Source organism: Pristiophorus japonicus, chromosome 3 (assembly GCF_044704955.1).
Source record: "Pristiophorus japonicus isolate sPriJap1 chromosome 3, sPriJap1.hap1, whole genome shotgun sequence".
Taxonomy (NCBI): domain Eukaryota; kingdom Metazoa; phylum Chordata; class Chondrichthyes; family Pristiophoridae; genus Pristiophorus; species Pristiophorus japonicus.
Genome location: NC_091979.1, coordinates 86,762,465 through 86,784,245, shown reverse-complemented (window position 1 = coordinate 86,784,245; position 21,781 = coordinate 86,762,465). Strand labels below are relative to the sequence as shown.

General features: G+C 45.8%; 1 protein-coding gene across 11 annotated transcripts in view; it reads left to right on the top strand.

Moving 5' to 3' along the window:
- scn1laa (sodium channel, voltage-gated, type I-like, alpha) overlaps positions 1-21,781 on the top strand; it is a 229,341-nt gene that overhangs the window by 159,171 nt on the left and 48,389 nt on the right. For all 11 annotated transcript variants that reach the window (XM_070875524.1, XM_070875520.1, XM_070875525.1 and 8 more), the window contains one exon: positions 20,042-20,095. In XM_070875524.1, the coding sequence (XP_070731625.1) occupies positions 20,042-20,095 (54 nt within the window). The remainder of the gene's footprint in view (positions 1-20,041; positions 20,096-21,781) is intronic.

Below are 21,781 nucleotides of genomic sequence, written 5' to 3'. Positions count from 1 at the left end.
AGGATTATGGTTAGCTGCTTGGGGACAAGGGATATCTCCTGTCCACTTGGCTGCTGACTCCACTGCGGAACCCCAGGACAGCGCCAGAGCATGCCAACAATGACACTCATTCTGGCACCAGGTGTATCATCGAGCACTGCATTGGCATTCTTAAGCAGAGCTTCTGTTGCCTGGATCGGTCTGGTGGCGCCTTGCAGTACTCTCCTCAACGAGTCTTCATATTCGTGGTGGTCTGCTGCATGCTGCACAACTTGGCCATCATGAAGGGGCAGACGCTGGAGGTCGAGCCAGCAGTACCACCTGATGAGGAGGAGGAGGATCCCCGTCGCTACCGAGCTCGGAGGCATCGTCCCCATCGCAACCCTGCAAGGGAGGTGCAGCTGTGTCTCATAGCTGCTCACTTCAGATAATCCCATCCTCACATGACCTTCCAGCTCCCACTTTCAACGGCCATCGCAATGAGTGGCTTTACGCACAAATGCCCACTCCCAAATGAAACACCTGGCCAGATAGAAATGCTAAAAATAAAGATTTATCAAAATATTCAATTTTGTGCAAAAACACAACATAAACAAAAAGACTCCTATCAACTAACACCTATAATCATGTCCTACCTCTATGCATGTCCTTATAACACCTACCCAAACACTAAGCCTAAGTGTCTTACTTGTGGCTGCATCATGAGTCATGCTGCTGTGGTTGTTGTGTGGGAGCTATAGCTGTCCTTCGAGAACTTCCTCGAACACCTTTGGGCCTGGAAGGGCTGAGTGCAGACTGGCCAGCACCCTCCTGGGAGGATGCAGTTTGGCTTGGCTCGGGTGGAACCATGCTTGGAGGCACTGGTGGAGTGGGAGGTCCAAGGCCAGGAATGTTGTGATCCTGAGAGAGCATATCATCAGGATCCTGGTCCGAGGAGCCTGCGTCACTCCCTGGGGATGGCACCTTAACACACCCACCAAGCTGAGGGAGGTCAGATCGGTGCGGTGGCGCAACACCGGAAGGTCCCCCGTGGCCAGTGTTGGACCCAACCGCGAATGCAACTGAGGTGTCTGGTGGCATTGAACTAAGGTTGCATGAGAGCAGCCAGAGTCTCAAATCCACCAGAGTTGGCAGCAGTGTGATGCTCCATGGCAGCACTAAGATGCTTCGTGGCCTGTTGCTCAGAGTATAAGAGCATTGAGCTTCCAGGGCCGCAGCCATCCTCTCCAATCCAGCACTGATGCGATCGTTTCGCTCGCGCCTGTGCCGAAATGGCAGCTGCCACATCACCTGCAGGTTGCTGCATTACAGGTGGATACGCACGGACACTCTGGGAGTCCACCATTGCCTGCACACTGGCAATGATGGACTCCATGGTGTGTGCAGAGCTGTCGACAATGCGGGAGGCGGACTCCTGACCACTTCCGACAGCCTCTCTGGCAACCTTGCCAGTGCCCCCAACATCTGGGAATGCATGGCCTCCATCCTTCTCTCATAAGCCGCTACGTCAATGGCATCATCGGAGTCCTCGTCAGCAGAACTCCGGTGCAGACTGCCACCCCTCCGCCCCACCGCCTCCGGAGAGGCGGCACCTGAGGTTGCCTAGCCCCGTCATCATGCTGCAGCCCGCTAGTCCCTGATACAACACCCAGTGCCGCCCCACTTACCCTGTCAACTACTTCAGACTGCGCACTCCCACCAGTATCTGAGCTGGCACACGTGGCTGGAAGCAGTGACACGCTTGTGCCATCTGTGTCCTCTTACTCATCAGTCATATCGATGAGCCAGAGAGTGCTGTCAATGGTCTCTTCAGTGCTTGAGGCCTCAATTTCATCATTAGTATTTGTGGAAATTGGAGGGCTTCTGTCAATAGGCCTGTGCTGCAGGCCTCTAGCTGGTCTCACAGGTGGTGCGTCCCTTACTCCTGCCACTCGGTGTGTCATTTGCAAGCACAAATGGGAGAAGGGCTGCCGTGAGGGGGAGGTGGGGGATTGATGCATGGAGCCTGCAACTAGCACACTTTTGGATAGAAAAGCACAGTACGCACTGGCGCGCGCATTCAAGTAGTGAGCACATTTAACGACGGCCTCACTTACCCATGCTGCCCTCATCAGCGTCGCCAGTTCTGCTGCCCACGGGAGGCGTGTCATCTGCAAGCATAAATGGGAGAAGGACTGCCATGTGGGGCATGAAAGCATGGAGGATGAAACTAGCAGATTTCCATGAAGAAAGGTGTCATGTATTCAACTATCATTGTAACCCATGTATAAGCTGATCTAAGTTGTACACCTTGAGAACATTGACCACAAGGGGCGAACTTGGTGGCACTCCGAACCTGGACTTTCAGATATAAAAGGGGAAGCTCCAACCACCTTCATCACTTGAGGTCTTGGTAATGAAGGTAACTGGTCACAGAGTGACCTTCTCACAAGTATGGGCCTCGTCTGCATCTATACTCTATAGTAAGGACATATAGAAACATAGAAACATAGAAACATAGAAAATAGGTGCAGGAGCAGGCCATTCAGCCCTTCTAGCCTGCACCGCCATTCAATGAGTTCATGGCTGAACATGAAACTTCAGTACCCCCTTCCTGCTTTCTCGCCATAACCCTTGATCCCCCGAGTAGTAAGGACTTCATCTAACTCCCTTTTGAATATATTTAGTGAATTGGCCTCAACTACTTTCTGTGGTAGAGAATTCCACAGGTTCACCACTCTCTGGGTGAAGAAGTTTCTCCTCATCTCGGTCCTAAATGGCTTACCCCTTATCCTCAGACTGTGACCCCTGGTTCTGGACTTCCCCAACATTGGGAACATTCTTTCTGCATCTAACCTGTCTAAACCCATCAGAATTTTAAACGTTTCTATGAGGTCCCCTCTCATTCTTCTGAACTCCAGTGAATACAAGCCCAGTTGATCCAATCTTTCTTGATAGGTCAGTCCCGCCATCCCGGGAATCAGTCTGGTGAACCTTCGCTGCACTCCCTCAATAGCAAGAATGTCCTTCCTCAAGTTAGGAGACCAAAACTGTACACAATACTCCAGGTGTGGCCTCACCAAGGCCCTGTACAACTGTAGCAACACCTCCCTGCCCCTGTATTCAAATCCCCTCGCTATGAAGGCCAACATGCCATTTGCTTTCTTAACCGCCTGCTGTACCTGCATGCCAACCTTCAATGACTGATGTACCATGACACCCTTTCCCCACAAAAGTCTTATTGGGATCACAGGTTAAGTCTCTCTGGTGGTTTACGCTCCCTTGTAGAGCACATGAGTTGGGGCTCCGGTTGTTGAGCGCTGGCCTGAGTGTCTGCTGTTTGCGGTGCCTCAGGCCTGTCCGGACTGCCCACAGTGACTGGGCTCTCCTCCACTTGGTTCCGGTGTTCGGTCACCTGTGGTGGAATAAACTCTACGTCGTTTTCTTCCTCTGATTCTTCTATGGGGTTGCTGAACCTCCTTTTAGTTTGATCCACGTGTATGCAGCAGATTTGTCCATTGGTAAGTTTAACTACCAAAACCGTATTCCCCTCTTTGGCAATCACAGTGCCTGCAAGCCATTTGGGCCCTGCAGCGTAATTAAGGACAAAAACAGGGTCATTAACATAAATACATTGCGCCCTCGCATTTCTGTCATGGTAGTCACATAGCCTGCTCTCAACAATTTCTTTCATAGTAGGGTGTATAAGGGATAACCTGGCTTTGAGCATCCTTTTCATTAGCAGCTCTGCGGGTGGAACCCCTGTGAGCGAGTGTGGTCGGGATCGCTTGGCCAACTGGAGGTGTAATAAGCGGCTTTGTAGGGAACCCCCTTGGATTCTGAGCATCCTCTGTTTGATTATCTGCACTGCTCGTTCCGCCTGGCCGTTTGAGGCCGGTTTGAATGGTGCCATTCTGACATGGTTGATTCCATTGCCTGCCATGAAGTCCTGGAATTCAATGCTTGTGAAGCATGGGCCATTGTCGCTGAGCAAGACATCCGGTAGACCATGGGCGGTGAATGTGCTTGAATTTAAAATGTCACACTCAATCCATTTGGAGTAGGCATCAACTACAACCAAAAACATTTTTCCCATGAAAGGACCTGTGTAGTCCACATGGGTGCGTGACCATGGCTTGGCGGGCCAGGACCAGGGGCTAAGGGGGGCTTCCCTGGGTGCATTGCCCAGCTGTGCACACGTGTTGCACCTGCGAACACAAAGTTCCAGGTCTGCATCTATCCCTGGCCACCAAACGTTGTGACCTGGCAATTGCCTTCATCATGACAATGCCCGAGTGCTCATTGCGAAGTTCTCTGATAAACACCTCTCTGCCCATCTGGGGCATGACTACTCGGTTTCCCCACAGCAGGCAATCGGCCTGAATCGAGAGTTCATCCTTGCACCTGTGAAACGGTTTAAATTCCTCAGGGCATGCCCGGTACGTGGCTGCCCAGTCCCCATTCAGGACACATTTCTTAACTAAAGACAGTAGCGGATCTTTATTTGTCCAGACTTTAATCTGATGGGCTGTCACATGTGAGCCTTCACTTTCGAAAGCTTCAACAACCATGATCATCTCAGCATCATGCTCAGTTGTCCCCTCAGTGGTGGCGAGTGGGAGCCTGCTGAGTGCATCGGCGCAGTTTTCAGTGCCCGGTCTGTGCCGAATTGTGGAAGTCATCAGCGGCTAACGTGAGTGCCCACTTCTGTATGGGGGCCGAAGCTTTCGCATTTATGGCCTTGTTGTCGGCCAAAAGGGACGTTAGGGGTTTGTGATCTGTCTCCAGCTCAAATTTCCTGCCAAACAGGTACTGCTGCATTTTTTTTTAAACTGCATATACACATGCTAGCGCTTCCTTTTCGACCAACCCGTAGCCCCTTTCTGCCTGGGACAGACTTCTGGCGGCATAAGCTACCGGCTGTAATTGACCATTGGCATTCACATGCTGCAACACACACCCGACCCCATAGGACGATGCATCACACGTTAAAACAAGTTTCTTACACGGGTCATATAACATTAACAGTTTGTTAGAGCACGCAATTTGTTATGCTCCATCAAAAGCCCTTTCCTGGCGTCCCCCCAGACCCAATCGCGACCTTTGCGTAGGAGCACATGCAGCGGCTCTTAACAGCGTGCTCAATTTTGGAAGAAAGTTCCCAAAATAGTTCAGGAGCCCCAGGAACGAACACAGCTCCGTCGTGTTATGGGGTCTGGGTGCTCTCTGGATTGCTTCCGTTTTGGACGCAGTAGGTCCGATCCCGTCTGCTGCTACCCTCCTCCCCAGGAATTCTACCTCTGGAGCTAAGAAGACGCACTTCGCCTTTTTCAGTCACAGCCCTACCCGGTCCAGTCTGTGTAGCACTTCCTCCAGGTTGTGGAGGTGTACTTCAGTGTCACGACCCGTGATGAGGATGTCGTCTTGAAAAACCAGCGTGCTTGGAATCGACTTGAGGAGGCTTTCCATATTTCGCTGAAAGATCGCGGCGGCCAAACGAATCCCGAACGGACATCTGTTATACTCAAACAACCCCTGTGTGTCGTGATGGTGGTCAGCTTCTTCGACTCACTCGCCAGCTCCTGGGTCATATAAGCTGAGGTCAGGTCCAGTTTTGAAAAAAGCGTGCCACCGGATCGCGTCGCAAAGAGGTCCTCCGCTCTCGGTAGCGGGTACTGGTCTTAGAGTGACACCCGATTGATGGTGGCCTTGTAATCGCCACATATCCTGACCGACCCATCCGCCTTGAGCACCGGCACAATCGGACTTGTCCAGTCACTGAATTCGACTGGCGAAATGATGCCTTCCCTCAGCAGGCGATCCAATTCGCATTCTATCTTTTCCCACATCACGTACGGCACCGCTCTGGCCTTGTGGTATACTGGCCTGGTGTCCGGGTTTATGTGACTCACTACCTTGGCCCCCATGAAAGTGCCGATGCCGGGTTGAAATAATGAGTTAAATTTGTCCAGGACCTGTGAGCATGATCCTCGCTCCACAGAAGAAATTGCATTGATATCGCTCCATTTCCAGTTCATGATAGCAAGCCAACTCCTCCCCAGTAGTGCGGGACCGTCCCCCGGGACAATCCAGAGTGGCAACCTGTTCTCCGAATCTTTGTGGGTCACGACTACCGTAGCGCTGCCTAGCACCGGAATGATATCCTTTGTATATGTCCGTAGCCGTGCGTCAATTGGCATAAATTTTTGCCTCCTGTCCTTGGACACCCACAACCTTTCGAACTGTTTGATACTCATCAGGGACTGGATGGCCCCCGTTTCTAGCTCCATTAATACTGGGATGCCATTGAGGAGCACTTTCATCATTATTGGTGGCGTCCTGGTATATGCTCCACATGAACTCGCTGAACTTCAGCTTCCAGCAATTTCCCCCAGTATTCATTTGGCCTCGTAGGGCTTACATCGGGCCCGTCCTCCTCGTACATCAGCCTGGCTGCAGGTTTCCTGCACATACGTGCCAAGTGACTGCTGACGTTGCAGTTTCTGCAGATATATTGGGTGTTTGCCTCCACACCTCCAGCATGAGCTGGAGGCCCCGTTGTTGGAAACCAAATGTCCATTACCAGTCGATCATCTGACGGTCTCTGTAACTGTCTTAAGCGCACCATTAACAGGTGTTGATGCCCCCATTACTGGCCGCATTGTCCATTGCGATGGCATGAATCGCCATTCAGTTAGCCATTGTCTCTGTTGAATTCCCCCTTTGGGTTCGGCTACATGGTGGGGCATGTCCGATTGCCCTTGTCTGCCTAGAGAACGGTGTGCCGCATTAACAATGTTGACTCCCTGGTCGTTTGCCGCATTTGAGCCAAGATTTTTGTCATACATTATTCTGGTTTCTTCCTCCCTTGAGATAAATGTCTGGGCTATCAAAGCCGCCACTTCCAAGGTCAAGTCTTTGGTCTCAGTCAGTTTCCTGAAAACCCCAGCGTGCCTGATACCCTCAATAAAAAAGTCTCGCATCATCTCCGCTCTGCATGCATCTGGGAACTTACATAGACTCGCCAGTAGCCGGAGATCTGCCACGAAGTCTGGAACGCTTTGCCCTTCTCGCCGCCGGTGCGTATAAAACCGGTGTCTCGCCATGTGCATGCTGGTCACTGGTTTAAGGTGTTCTCCGATCAACTTACTGAGCTCTTCGAACATCATGTCCACCGTCAGGAGATGAGCCCTGCGTTTGTTGGCCGAATCCTGTCCCAACCATTCCTTCGTGACAAAACTTTGCTGTAGTCTCTCAATAAAGTCGTCCCAATCATCACCAACACAGTATCTCTCTTCTGTGCTGCTAGTGGCCATGCTCGCGTGGTTTAAATCCCAGTTTCTCGGCACCAATGATATGTCCTTACTATACAGTATAGATGCACACGAGGCTCATACTTGAGAGAAGGTCACTCTGTGACCAGTTAACCTGATTACCAAGGCCTCAAGTGATGAAGGTGGTTGGAGCTTCCCCTTTTATATCTGAAAGTCCAGGTTAGGAGTGTCTCCCACAAGTTCACCCCTTGTGGTCAATGTTCTCAAGATGTACAACTTAGGTCAGCTTATACATGGGTTACAATGATATTTGAATACATGACAAAAGGAACAATAGGCGTGGCGCATTGAAGGAGAGAGTGTATTAAAGTAGGGCCTTCACTTACCCACATCGGTGTCAGCACTACCCTCACTCACAGGGAACGCACCATGTCTGACGACCACCTCCTCAGCCCTCTCCTCGAGAGGTGTGAGGACCTGTGTGTCTGCTTCGCCATCCCTGGTCACCCTTTGCTCGCCTGTATTGTGAGCCAGTTTAACCAGCAAAAGAAAGCATGGTTGGTGAGTACAACTGTGATAACGCATCAGAAATGAGTGCACAAGTGTTTGTCCGTGACAGGCAGCTGAAAGTGTGAGACGAAAGGGAGCCTCCATTGCAAGAACACACACATATATGTATAGAGGCGTGAACACTGAAATGCTGGTCGAGTGACTAAAGAGTTGAGTATGGGAAATAAGAGCATGTTGTAGGAGAGTGTCGCAGATGCAAGGTCAGCAGTTGGTGGAGGAGTTATTCACTTTCATAAGCTGGATTATGTCATGGAATCACTTCCTGCACTGCACTGGAGTCCTCTGATAGATGGAGGTGCCTGACACTCCTGTGCAATCTCAGTCTACGGATTATTAATCACCTGCCTGCTTGCTCTCCCCATGTCTGGAAACATCAATCGACATCTATCCGCCACACCTTGCATCAGGGTGTCGAGCTCCAACTCTGTAAAGTGGTTCGCCATCCTTCCTGCTCTCACCCCAGCCATCCTTCAACCCAACTCCTTCCCTCCTCAGGGCCCAGCTACAAACTCTGGCTCGTTAGAAACACTTACCTACATGCTGAATTTCTCTGTGGCAATTCCACTCCAGTTAAGACAGCCACACCGTTGAAAACTGGACTTTGGAAGGGCTCCTTAGTGCTGGAACCCGTTTTTCAACTTTTTGAGCTCAATATGGATCGGGTTTTCGGTGGTAATGGCCGCAAAAATTCGGGAGGAGTGCCAGCTTTCCAGTGGTCCTGAATTTCGGCCCCCATATGTCTGTCAGGCAAAACATTGTGTTTGGCTTAAATTGCCATCATCTGTTAAGTTTATCATGCTGATTGGTTCAAATATCCCACTGACTAAATGAAAAGCAATCAGAAACCATTCCCATTTAATAGACAGATCGGAAAACTTACAATCAGCAATGGCAAACATCTCAAAACCGCTTCAGAAGAATATTCAAAATTTTTTCAACTCTGCATTCTGTAACCACAAAATACCACAAAGTAAACTAAATTGTGTAGTGTCTTCATATTGTTTTCCACTGGCATTTTCCATTTCGATCATGTCAGTATATTCAGTCAAAAAATAACATAACAGCACATTAAAAATTACTCTGAAATCATTCTGAAACAAATCACTACATTTACATGTAAAAATGTGGTTTAGAATGTCCTCATAATGTAGCTCCGAGGAGTTCCAGGTGCTATGGAAAAATTCTGTGGGTTTGAGAGAGATGTATCATGGAAGTTGTATTTTCCACCGCTTTTGCGCAACTATAAAATCCCAAATACTTTGATAATCCATATCACGTGACAATCAGACAGAAAATGTGTCACTGAGAGGGATTAAGGCTTGTACCAGGGCTGGAAGATAATGTTTTAAAGGAATTTTGATGCTAAAGTCAGGCTTTGTACCCAGAGTCAGTCAGTCAACCTGGCTGGTCAATGGCAGATATTCAAGGTGCTGGTCACTTGAGAATTGACAGTGGGAAAGTCTCTGATGCAATGCTATACAACAACAGCATCAGCATGAACTACACATTCACTCTTTTACAGTCATGCAATGGAGAAGGATAAGGAAGATTTGGAGGAAGGAAGAGGTATGATTAAACAAACATAAATCTTCAGAAACCATTTCAGATCTATCATAACAGCAAAGAATTATGTAAATAAGTTTTGGAGAGGGAAGTACAAATGCAAGTATCAGCTTGGTTCATTCTAAGCTCTGTGTTACAAGGTTGAGGATTCAAGCTCCTCTCCAGGACTGGAGCACATAATCCAGGCTAATACTTCAGATAGTGCTGCATTGTCAGAGGTGTTGTCTTTTGAATGATATGTTAAACTGAGCCCCCAAATGTCTCTTCAGATGGACACAAAAAGGATCCCATAGTCGAAGAAGAGTCTTGAGTTCTTCCAGTGTCCTGGTCAGCATTCATCCCTTACCTTACAAATGACCTTGTCATTTTTTTTTTGCTGTTTGTGGGACTTTGCTGTATGAAGGTTGGCTGTTGTAATTGTCTTCAAAACAACAGTGACAGCACTTAGAAAAAGCAATTAATTAGCCATGAACCGCTTTGGGACATCCTGAGGTCATGAAAGGTGTTATATAAATGCAACTCCTTTCTTGCTTGCATCTTGCAAGTTTGGTAAAGTGATAAGTAAATAGTCTAAAAAGTATAATATTTCATAGAATCATTGGGCCCAAGTTTCGGGCTGCGCCTAGAACGGCGCAGCCATGACCTGGACGCCCGTTTTTCGTGCCACAAAGTGCGCCTAAAAGATACTTACAGATTCTCCGGGTCCCTGCAGGTCCTCTGGAGCTGGGCGCGGCGCAGCACGAGCTGTGGGGGGCGGAGCCAGATTCCTGCGCTGAAAACAGTGCCGGGACCTCTGCACATGCGCGCTACAGTGGGCGCGCATGTGCAGTAGCTCCAGGTGCCCAAAACTGTGTGGGCGGGGCCCCACACAGCCCCTAGCCCTGGCCGAATGGCCTCACTGGGGCTGCGTGGATAAGACTTCCTCCCACGCCCAGCTCCTGCTTCCTCCTGACCGGATCCGACCCGACTCGTCTCCCGCTCCCCCCGCCCCTGGATGGGACTCGACCATCCCCCCGTCCCCGGATCCGACCCCCCCCCCCCCCGACCCGACCTGCGCTCTTCCCCCTCCCCGACCTGACTTCCCCCCCCCCCCCCCCCCGACCCACGCTCTCCCCTCCCGCCCCACCCCGGACCCGACCCGACCCACGCTCCCCCGGACCCGACCCCCCCAACCCACGACCCGACCTCCGACCCCCCCCTCAACCCAACCTCCCTCTGCCACCCCAACTACGCTCCCGGACCCGATGCCACCTATCTGTAAATCCAGTGCTGGGGTCGGGCCCCGCCCGAAGTCTTGAGCCCAGCCAGGCCCGGCCCGTTCAGCCTCCCTATCCTTTCTCCCCTGCCCCCTCTCTCCCCCTGCCCCCCCTCTCTCCCTCCACCCCCCCTTCATCCCCCTCCTCCACCCCCCTCCTCCCCCTCCCCTCGCAGTCAGAATCACAGATACTGACAGACAGAGAGTGAGAGACACACACACAGACAGAGAGATAGAGACACTGACAGAGACATAGTGGGGGGAGGGGAACCGTCCCAGCACGCTGTTGGAGGGCTCCCGACTGCAGTCGGTAAGTAGAAAATGTTTTATTTATTTATTTTTTTATTTTTTTTATTTTTTATAAAAATTTTTTGATTGATTTATTGGTTGATTTATTGATGTATTTATCATTTATTATTGATGATGGCTCTTTATTTGTAAAACTGAAGTGTTTATTGTTTGTAAACTTCCCTTTAAACCGCACCCCCCCCCCCCATTCCCTACGCCTGATTTGTAACCTATGCCTGATTTTCTAAGTGTAGACAAGGTTTTTCTGAGCGTACAAAAATCTTTACTTACTCCATTCTAAGTTAGTTTGGAGTATGTTTTCACTGCCTAAACTTTCAAAATGGGCGTAAGTGGCCAGACATGCCCCCTTTTGAAAAAAAAATCTGTTCCAAACTGAAACTGTTCTAACTGACTAGAACTGGAGCAAACTAAATGCCTAGAATTGCAATTTCTAAGATACTCCATTCTAAACCAGTTGCTCCAAAAAAACAGCAGCAACTCAGGCCAAAACTTGGCCCCATAGGGCCCAAAATTGATGAAGGCCAAGGCTCACCCAAAGGCCGAGAGACCGGACGGTACTTTGCCAGGAAGATTCCTCTAAAAGTGGTGGCAGTACTACCCGGCAGCCAAATAACGGCTTATGCTGTCAATCTGGGTGGCAGCGGGCAAGAGCTCTCAATCTCGGCGGCAAAGATTCTTGCCGCCCAAGTGCGGCCGAGGATGGAGTCGGGCCCAGGGAGGGTAGAAGAGCTGGAAGTAGAAAGCATTACAAAAAAATACAACAGAACACCTTCAGGGGACCCCATCCAGGTAAGTTGCTGTGAATCTTTTTTTTTTAATTATGTTCACTAACCTTTTTTTTCCGTTCTTCATACCTACCGTCGGGGCTAGACCAGCCTCCACGCAGCAGTACTTCCCCCTGCTGGCGCCGACTCCCGCCCGCACCAATCTGACATCTCGGCGGGCGGGAGGCCACTTGTGCTACTTGGCCGTCAGAGGCCGTCAGTGGGCAGTTTTCGGCAGTACGCCCCTCCCGCCCGCTCCAGTCCAAGTGGAAACTGGGAAAGAGAGGAACCCAGAGGCAAAACTCAGTGGCAGCAGGCGGCAGTGGGCGATAAGGCTACAAATATCGGGCCCATAGAAATTTACGGCACAGAAGGCCATTCGGCCCATCGTGTCTGTTACATTTATGATGCCTGCATTTATTAAGTATCAATAAGATCGTGACAGTCATGCCATATATTGGCCTGTATTTTCCTTGGGCAGTATAGTTTTTTTTTAATATATATATATATATATATATATATATTCATTCCTGGGACGTGAGGGTGGATGGTATGGCCAGCATTTATTGCCCATCCCTAATTGCCCTTGAGAAGGTGGCGGTGAGCTGCCTTATACAACTGAGTGGCTTGTTAGGCCACTTCAAAGGGCAGTTAAGAGTCAACCACATTGTTCTGGGTCTAGAGTCACATATAGGCCAGACCAGGTAAGGGTTGCAGATTTCCTTCCCTAAAGGACAATAGTGAACCAGATGGATTTTTACGACAATCCAGTAGTTTCATAAGAACATAAGAAATAGGAGCAGGAGTAGTAGGCTATTTGGCCCTCGAGCCTGCTCCGCCATTCAATAAGATCAAGGCTGATCTGATCTTGGGCTCAGCTGCACTTCCCTGCCCACTCCCCATAACCCTTCACTCCCTTATCGTTCATGGTCATCATTGCTGATACGAGCTATATATATTCCAGATTTATTTAATTCATTGAATTTAAATTTCACATCTGCCCTGGTGGGATTTGAATACATGCCTCTGGATTATTAGCTAAATGGATTAATAATGGATTGCTAGTCCAGTAACATAACCACTATGCTACAGTACCCCTGTATAGTGGCAGTAGAGCAAGGAAAATGGGGTGGAGAAGCCTACCGCCAAATTTCTGCTCCTTAAAACACTGTTAGCAAGTGTGTTCTCTCCCAGCAGGGGTCTCGGTTGCCCACCCACTGACTGCCTCGACACATTTAAATGACAACGGGGGAGAGGTGAACATGTGAAGCTGAGCGATTTCTCTCCCTTCCTGCATTTGTACCCACAGTCCACATTAAGACCAGGAAATGGGACGGTAGTACTTATTAGCGCAGCAGTGGGAAAATTGACGAAGGTGCTAAATGAGGGAAAGGATCTTCAAATGGCCACTTCTTCCTTTCTTCTGCCCTCCTGACACCAGGATCTGAGATGTTGGCTAATTCAGAGCCATTTCAACAGAGGTCCTGCAAGTCTTCGTGGGTTTCTGCCCTCTTTAAATTTTGCTCCTCCCACCCACCTTTTGAATGTTCAGGCTCCCTCTGCAGAGTAGAAGTATTGTTAGGTGCCTGAATAAATTTATGGAAGATTTTTAATTAGTGTAACAAAATCATAAACATGTTCATAAATAGTTTATGATTTCACTACCGCTAGCACAGAAGAAACCTTCCCCAGTATCTTAAAGTCATCATTATATTTAACTTAAGACTTAATTGGCACTTAATTTGCCTTGCGTGTTATAGCTACCGCAAGCAAGAAGTGTCCATTAAGAGGTAGCAATTTTTGTGCATTAATATTCATGGTCATTACTTATTTCATCATGTTCCTAACTTGCTTCCAGGAGTAAATATTTCAAATGCACAGTACACATATTTATGCAGTTAATGCTATTTTTGCCTGTTAACCAACAATTAACACGGACTTTGCAAATTTACTCAAGAATCATTTATTACCCACACTGCATTAATTTCTTACACTTAAAGCTGATCTTCAAACCTGAGAGGGAGCCAATAGAGTTCCAGTGATGAACAGAGCAGGAGTCATTGCCTAAAGGACAATTCTTTCAGTGAACTCTGCAGCATGGGTGTCAGATTAAATCTGTCAATGCTGGATACTTTGAAAGGAGAAACGACAACAGCAGGAGACCACAGCATGTTAGTTTAAAGGCTACACGAGATGGCTTGATGGGACTTACTACTACTTGATGCACTGTGAATACACCACCACATGGATCTCAGCAAGACACATTGCAGAAGAGGACGAGCCTCAACAGCCTTGTGATCTCAGAACTGTGTCAGCTCCCAGGACCAGACATACAATCATTGAGCACCGTTTGGACATTGCGTTAAACTTCTGTGCTAATGGGTGTTACTAGGCAGCATCATTCGGATCAACTAGTTTGCAGTTTATCACTGCATCACCGAAGTTGCAGATGTCTTTTCCAGCGATTATTGACATCTAATTCAGCTGTGGAACATAGCACTACCTGCAGAGGGACATCCAATTTTGCCAATCACGTTGCATTTCCTGAGTACAAGGCAGCAAGATAACACTTTCATTACCACTTTTACTGTATGCAGTGCGCTTCCTCATATCAACAGAAAAGGTTTATTCCTCCTTCAGTGTGCAACAACAACAAATTGTATTTATATAGCATCTTTAACATAGTAACACATCCCAAGACTCTTCACAGGAGTGTTATAAGACAAACGAATAAATTTGATATCGAGCCACATAAGAAGAAATTACGGCAGATGAAAGAGATAGGTTTTAAGCAGCATCTTAAAGGAGGAAAGAGATGTAGAGAGGTGGAAATAGGCAATCTTAGTTACGCTGTGGATATGTGGTTGAAAGCTAATTTCAGGGTTAAATTTGATACCAAGGTTGCGAACAGTCTGGTTCAGCCTCTGACAGATGCAAGGGAGATGGATGGAGTCGGTGACTAGGGTAAGCAGTTTGTGGTGGAGTGACTAGGGTATGTAGTTTGTGGTGGGGACCAAAGGCAAAGGCTTCGGTGTATAACCACTGACAAAATAAATGGTGGTTTTGGGGAGTTCTTAAAATTCTCAAACAAAAGGAAAACAAAATGCAAAGTAGACTCCAGAGAAACATTAAATACCTGCTCGAAATGTGACTGATGATAATTTATGGAACTCCCAGAGTCCACAGGAAAGAGCCTAAAATGATGCAAATGTGAAAAACAGAAGAATAAATTACTCAACCATTGCCCTACAATTTCCAATGCTTGGACCACTAGTGATGCCTCACATTTGAAGCAGAGTGTTTTGGCAGAATAATTATAACATGTTGCATAATGCAAAATATTATCATTGAAAGAGGAGTGCACATCCTTGTCAAAAAAAGTTACAAGTCATGGACCAAGAAGAGAAGGGCCGGTGGAGGGGGGTGGGGGGGGGTAGTGTGGGGAGAGGGGGTCAGAGGGCACCATTAATCCACTGCAGTGCACCATCTGACATCTCAAATGGCAGCACAGCAGTGTGCACTGATCTTTCTACAAGCTGAAGGACAGAAGGTGAACATTGTGCTTACATTTTAATTAATATTTCACTGAACCTTTTGAACAAAAGATGAAATATTCATTTTTCTTCCTATTTCCAAGGAAAAAAACATTTTTTCTTCTAACAATTGTACTCTTAAAAAGATTGAAAACTTAATGGTTTTCAACATTTTCTTTTATTAATTAAAAGTGAATAGGCCATGAATGCTTACTATGTTAGTATGACATTCCTTTGGTCATACTAACCAATGCGTATAAGGTGGCCAAGATTAGTGGAAAACTAGAAGATTGGGAAAATTTTAAACAACAGCAAAGAATGACTAAGAAAGCAATAAAGAAAGGAAAGATAGATTACGAAGGTAAACTTGCGCAAAACATAAAAACAGATAGTAAAAGCTTTTACAGATATATAAAACGGAAAAGAGTGACTAAAGTAAATGTTGGTCCCTTAGAAGATGAGAAGGGGGATTTAATAATGGGAAATGTGGAAATGGCTGAGACCTTAAACAATTATTTTGCTTCGGTCTTCACAGTGGAAGACACAAAAACCATGCCAAAAATTGCTGGTCACAGGAATGTGGGAAGGGAGGACCTTGAGACAATCACTATCACTAGGGGGGTAGTGCTGGACAGGCTAATGGGACTCAAGGTAGACAAGTCCCCTGGTCCTGATGAAATGCATCCCAGGATATTAAAAGAGATGGCGGAAGTTATAGCAGATGCATTTGTTATAATCCATCAAAATTCTCTGGACTCTGGGGAGGTACCAGCGGATTGGAAAGCAGCTAATGTAACGCCTCTGTTTAAAAAAAAAGGGGGCAGACAAAAGGCAGGTAACTATAGTTTGGTTAGTTTAACATCTGTAGTGGGGAAAATGCTTGAAACTATCATTAAGGAAGAAATAGCGGAACATCTAGATAGGAATAGTGCAACCAAGCAGATGCAGCATGGATTCATGAAAGGGAAATAATGTGTAACTAATTTACTGGAATTCTTTGAGGATATAACGAGCATGGTGGATAGAGGTGTACCGATGGATGTGGTGTATTTAGATTTCCAAAAGGCATTCGATAAGGTGCCACACAAAAGGTTACTGCAGAAGATAAAGGCACGCAGAGTCAGAGGAAATGTATTACCATGGATCGAGAATTGGCTGGCTAACAGAAAGCAGAGAGTCGGGATAAATAGGTCCTTTTCGGGTTGGAAATCGGTGGTTAGTGGTGTGCCACAGGGATCGGTGCTGGGACCACAACTGTTCACAATATACATGGATGACCTGGAAGAGGGGACAGAGTGTAGTGTAACAAAATTTGCAGATGACACAATGATTAGTGGGAAAGCGGGTTGTGTAGAGGACACAGAGAGGCTGCAAAGAGATTTAGATAGGTTAAGTGAATGGGCTATGGTTTGGCAGATGGAATACAGTGTCGGAAAGTGTGAGGTCATCCACCTTGGGAAAAAAAACAGTAAAAGGGAATATTATTTGAATGGGGAGAAATTACAACATGCTGCGGTGCAGAGGGACCTGGGGGTCCTTGCATGAATCCCAAAAAGTTAGTTTGCAGGTGCAGCAGGTAATTAGGAAGGTGAATGGAATGTTGGCCTTCATTGCGAGAAGGATGGAGTACAAAAGCAGGGAGGTCCTGCTGCAACTGTATAGGGTATTGGTGAGGCCGCACCCGGACTACTGCGTACAGTTTTGGTCACCTTACTTAAGGAAGGATATACTAGCTTTGGCAGGGGTACAGAGACGATTCACTAGGCTGATTCCGGAGATGAGGGGGTTACCTTATGATGATAGATTGAGTAGACTGGGTCTTTACTCGTTGGAGTTCAGAAGGATGAGGGGTGATCTTATAGAAACATTTAAAATAATGGAAGGGATAGACAAGATAGAGGCAGAGAGGTTGTTTCCACTGGTCGGGGAGACTAGAACTAGGGGGCACAGCCTCAAAATACGGGGGAGCCAATTTAAAACCGAGTTGAGAAGGAATTTCTTCTCCCAGAGGGTTGTGAATCTGTGGACTTCTCTGCCCAAGGAAGCAGTTGAGGCTAGCTCATTGAATGTATTCAAGTCACAGATAGATAGATTTTTAACCAATAAGGGAATTAAGGGTTATGGGGAGCGGGCGGGTAAGTGGAGCTGAGTCCATGGCCAGATCAGCCATGATCTTGTTGAATGGCGGAGCAGGCTCGAGGGGCTAGATGGCCTACTCCTGTTCCAAATTCTTATGTTCTTATGATTTTAATGTAAGCTTATTAACATCTCTGTTAAAATAGCAGGCAGCGTAATATTATGCAAATGCATTTGCCCATTAATATGACAATAATTTATAGGCTTGTGTGCAGTATGTTTATCGTGATGCACTGCTGTGCTATTCCCTTGTGCTTCACAAACAAGTCTGACGCATTCTTGCTTATGTACTTCTCGTAACAGATGCACTATTGAATGGAGTAATTATGGAAGATTCTTGAGAACTTGTCAGAGAACCCTGAAACAACTCTGCTGGCTTCCTACCTTTATGCATTGCAGATTCAAAGCCCTGCCTATGTGCCAGGATTAGTCTATCTTGTTTTAGTTGTGGTACACTGCATACTTTGGGGTACTTCTTCCGTCATTTGACTAAAGGCAGATGTTGATAAGATATTAGTGATGAGAGAGCCTGATTCAAATTCAAAGATGTGAATTAGATTCAGAATTGTGCTTACCACATCAGCTTGAGACAATGAAAGTTTGTTGATACATTCCCGTAAACATTCACACAGAATTTATTGGAATGATTTAATTTATGTACGCTAAGTGGGGGTAGCTGTTTTATTTAGCAGCTTGACTGGCCAATTCTTGAGCACAGAAAAGCTGATGAAGGGTCAGAGGTCAAGCCTCTGGCTTCCTGTCAAGTTAAGAAAGGACAGGCAATCGAGAGAAACCTGGAATTATACTCAACACAGCAGGCGAGATCACCCTTCTATTTTTTTTGTTGAATAATTTCAGAGAATTAATAGTCAGAAAAGTGTATTCCGTGCAATAACGGGGATATTGTGTTCTGAGATGTATTACAAAACAGGTTAAAATTTTGCTATACAGGATATTGTGTTCATTTACATATCATCTGTAAAGTAAATCAGCTTGTTGGGTTACAACTGGCCTCTTTTCACTCGAGTGTGTATCAATCTGCCTTTTGAAAGATTGGAGAAACACACATGGGGGCACGTGTAGAATTATAGTGACCAGCTCAGATAACATAAGAACATAAAAACATAAGAATTAGGCACAGGAGTAGGCCATCTAGCCCCTCAAGCCTGCTCCGCCATTCAACAAGATCATGACTGATCTGGCCGTGGACTCAGCTCCACTTACCCGCCCGCTCCCCATAACCCTTAATTCCCTTATTGGTTAAAAATCTATCTATCTGTAACTTGAATACATTCAATGAGCTAGCCTCAACTGCTTCCTTGGGCAGAGAATTCCACAGATTCACAACCCTCTGGGAGAAGAAATTCCTTCTCAACTCGGTTTTAAATTGGCTCCCCCGTATTTTGAGGCTGTGCCCCCTAGTTCTAGTCTCAGAACTCATGAAGAATTGCTGATAGTTATAGATTTGAAATATCTCCATTTTGATCTGCATTTAATTATATCACTCCTAAACAGAAATAAACCAGACTAAGAAGCTATATAGTGTGGTAACACAAGTGTGAATAGTACTGTATGTGTTAGAAAATGCTACAGTATAGGGTTCAATTATCCCCAGTGATCTGCGCCATTTTTTTTGAGCAGGCTGCTTTTTTTGGCCTAAGTTTAAAAAAAACAGTTTCCCCAATCAATTTGTAAAGCGTAACTCAGTTATGATTTTTTTAGGTTAGTTTTTTTTTCAGCCGAAGGGGACGTAACCTGCCAGCCGTGCCAATTCTGGCCATTTAGGAAAGTTTGGCCAGCTGAGAGTTACTCCAATACTGCTTAGGCCAGCGTATGTGGCCTCTGCAGAAAACCTGGAGAGAAATTGGTGTCGGTAAGAAAATCAGTGCAGGTAAGTGCAGCAGATACCCGGACACACACACGAGAGAGAGAGGAGAGAGCAGACTGGGACCGGGCCACCATTTTTTGGGATGTCGGGCAGGGAAGCGAACCGGCAGGTAAGTTGTTGCAGTATATTTTGATGTGTTTTTAAATTGATGCAATGTGTTTAGACGTGTTGCGAGCTGGCTGTCTGTTTCACTCTGCAGTCTCAGCTCGCATTGTGTCCCTAGTTACCATGGCAGCCCGATCTTTTTGGCGCAGGTTAAGGTTCTACCCCCAAAACTAAAGGACCGGTTAGGCCACGCCACGATGAAGAAATCCAATGGGGAAACGTAGAATTTTTTTTGACGTACTTAGGCCCCCAAAAAACGGGCACAACTCTTCAAGTACACCAAAAAAATGCTTTGGGGATAATTGAGCCCATAGTCTATGTGCAGTAAATTGCTCTTCTCTGATTCTAGTTTCAACATTAACAAGGCAAAAAGTATTACTCCATTCCAGTTACTTGATAATCCAACAGTTTAAAAGTACAAGCAAAAGATAATCTAAAATAAGAGTGGCATGGAGAAGAACATTATTTTCATAGTAAATGTTTACTATGTACCCGATGGAAAAAAATTATATGGCTGGCAGAAGATAGGACAAATGCTTCGAGGATTGAAAGAACAGATTTTTTTCTCTTTTAATGAAAACATTAGAAATGCTTATTGCATTAGGGAAACAATTTTTTTCTTGCTAAAAATGTATCATTTTAGATTCGGTGCAAATGCCTATTATTTATTTGTGTTGTTTACTTAGGCAACGTTTAAAGGATGGATGGAGATCATGTACGCTGCTATTGATTCAAGAGGTGTAAGTATGCATTAGTCAGTATAATTTATAGATACTTAGCTTACAAGCTCAAATGTACAAAAACAAAGACTGGTTATTTAATTTCATGCCATTTATGAAAATTCTTGAAATTATATTTGACTATTCAATTGTATATTGATGGAAGACCTCGGTCCCCAGATTGAAGCTGTAACCAAGAAGTGAAAAACAATTTCCAGAATCTTAATTACTAATTTAAAACATTGGTGATTGTAGTGTATATTTTATCCATAAATACATTAAAAATTGCCACATGCATTTGGATTTATATGCTGAGGTATGTTACAAATAAGGTATTTTGTTGTAATGAACATTTTGGCTATTTTTAGAAAACAAATTTCTGATATTACTTTAAATATTAGTGTAACCAGCCAAAAGAGATTAAAAATATGGGAGGTTGCTTGGAATTTTCAATCCTACTATGTTTGTGAGACAGACTCTTTCCTCGTGGAAAATTATATGGAGCAAACTATATTATTTCCCAAATAACTAACACAGACAGTGACCACAGTTCCATGTTTATTGCCCAAGGCAATTAATAATTAACCGCAGAACCTGGTGTATAAATGGTCTAAATGGTCTTAACAATTTGCCATAGAACCATGCCCAGCAGAAGTCAATACTTCAAGAGAGGAGGAGGGGAGAAAATTGCCCAAAGAAAAACAATGTGAACAATATACACATGCAAATACTATAGACATCATAATAGTCGAAGTGTTGCTGCTTGAATTAGTCCTCTGGGAGATATAGTGGCTGGTGCTCATAGCTGCAGAACCAAAAATATTTAAAACACTAATTTTACAGCTCACAGACCAGTTATAGTGGGCAAAACAGAAAGTTGACAATCAAACTGTGAAGGCAACCTTGTAAAGTTGGCTTCCTCCTATCTGTTGTTTCTCTCAAAGATAATCCCCAAAATAATGGAGAGGGACAGGAGTAAATCAGTCTATAGTTACTGCCAAGAAACAAATCTGTTTTCAGCTTGATTGTGGAATGCAGAGCCTAATTCTTGTCCAGGTCACTACTTGCATGCTACTTGCGGATCTCTTATGAAGAAACTGGTACCTGGTAGAGAAAGTGAAGAATTCGCAAAAACATTCTTTAAGAACGTGTATGTGATTATGAAGTGCAGGCATATTGGCACTGACATCGCCATCCCAATTGCCAGGCCAACAGATATTTCCAATGAATGATAGTGCCTCTTCTTCCTGATGAGTTAATGTATGGGTGTATGTGCTTTCTCCTCCAATGTCCTGCCATTCCCTGTCATTGTGTTAATTGGCTCTAGCGATTTTCAGATCCTCCAGTCACAATCTATCAGGGTTCATGAAATGATAGCAATAATAGTTGGTGGAAGGGAAAAAGGACTTAGGACATGAGAGTTCAATTTGCTAGTATGCATTACATGTCTGAGATAGTTAATATGAGTAATGTCAGGTTACAGTGTTTTTGAGGAAAAGAACAAGCTGCTATGTAATTTGAGTAAGAGCATTGCATGAATACTGAAATAGGAAATACCCATGTCCCGTTGTGTTTCAGTATACTTTCCTGTTATTCAGCTGGCAACTCACTTACCGTTGCTGATTATGTGAGATTATTTAACTTCTTATGACACTGAGGGAGGTTTTTGGGATTATCAAGGTGGCGCTTACTGCCATTGCCACCTCC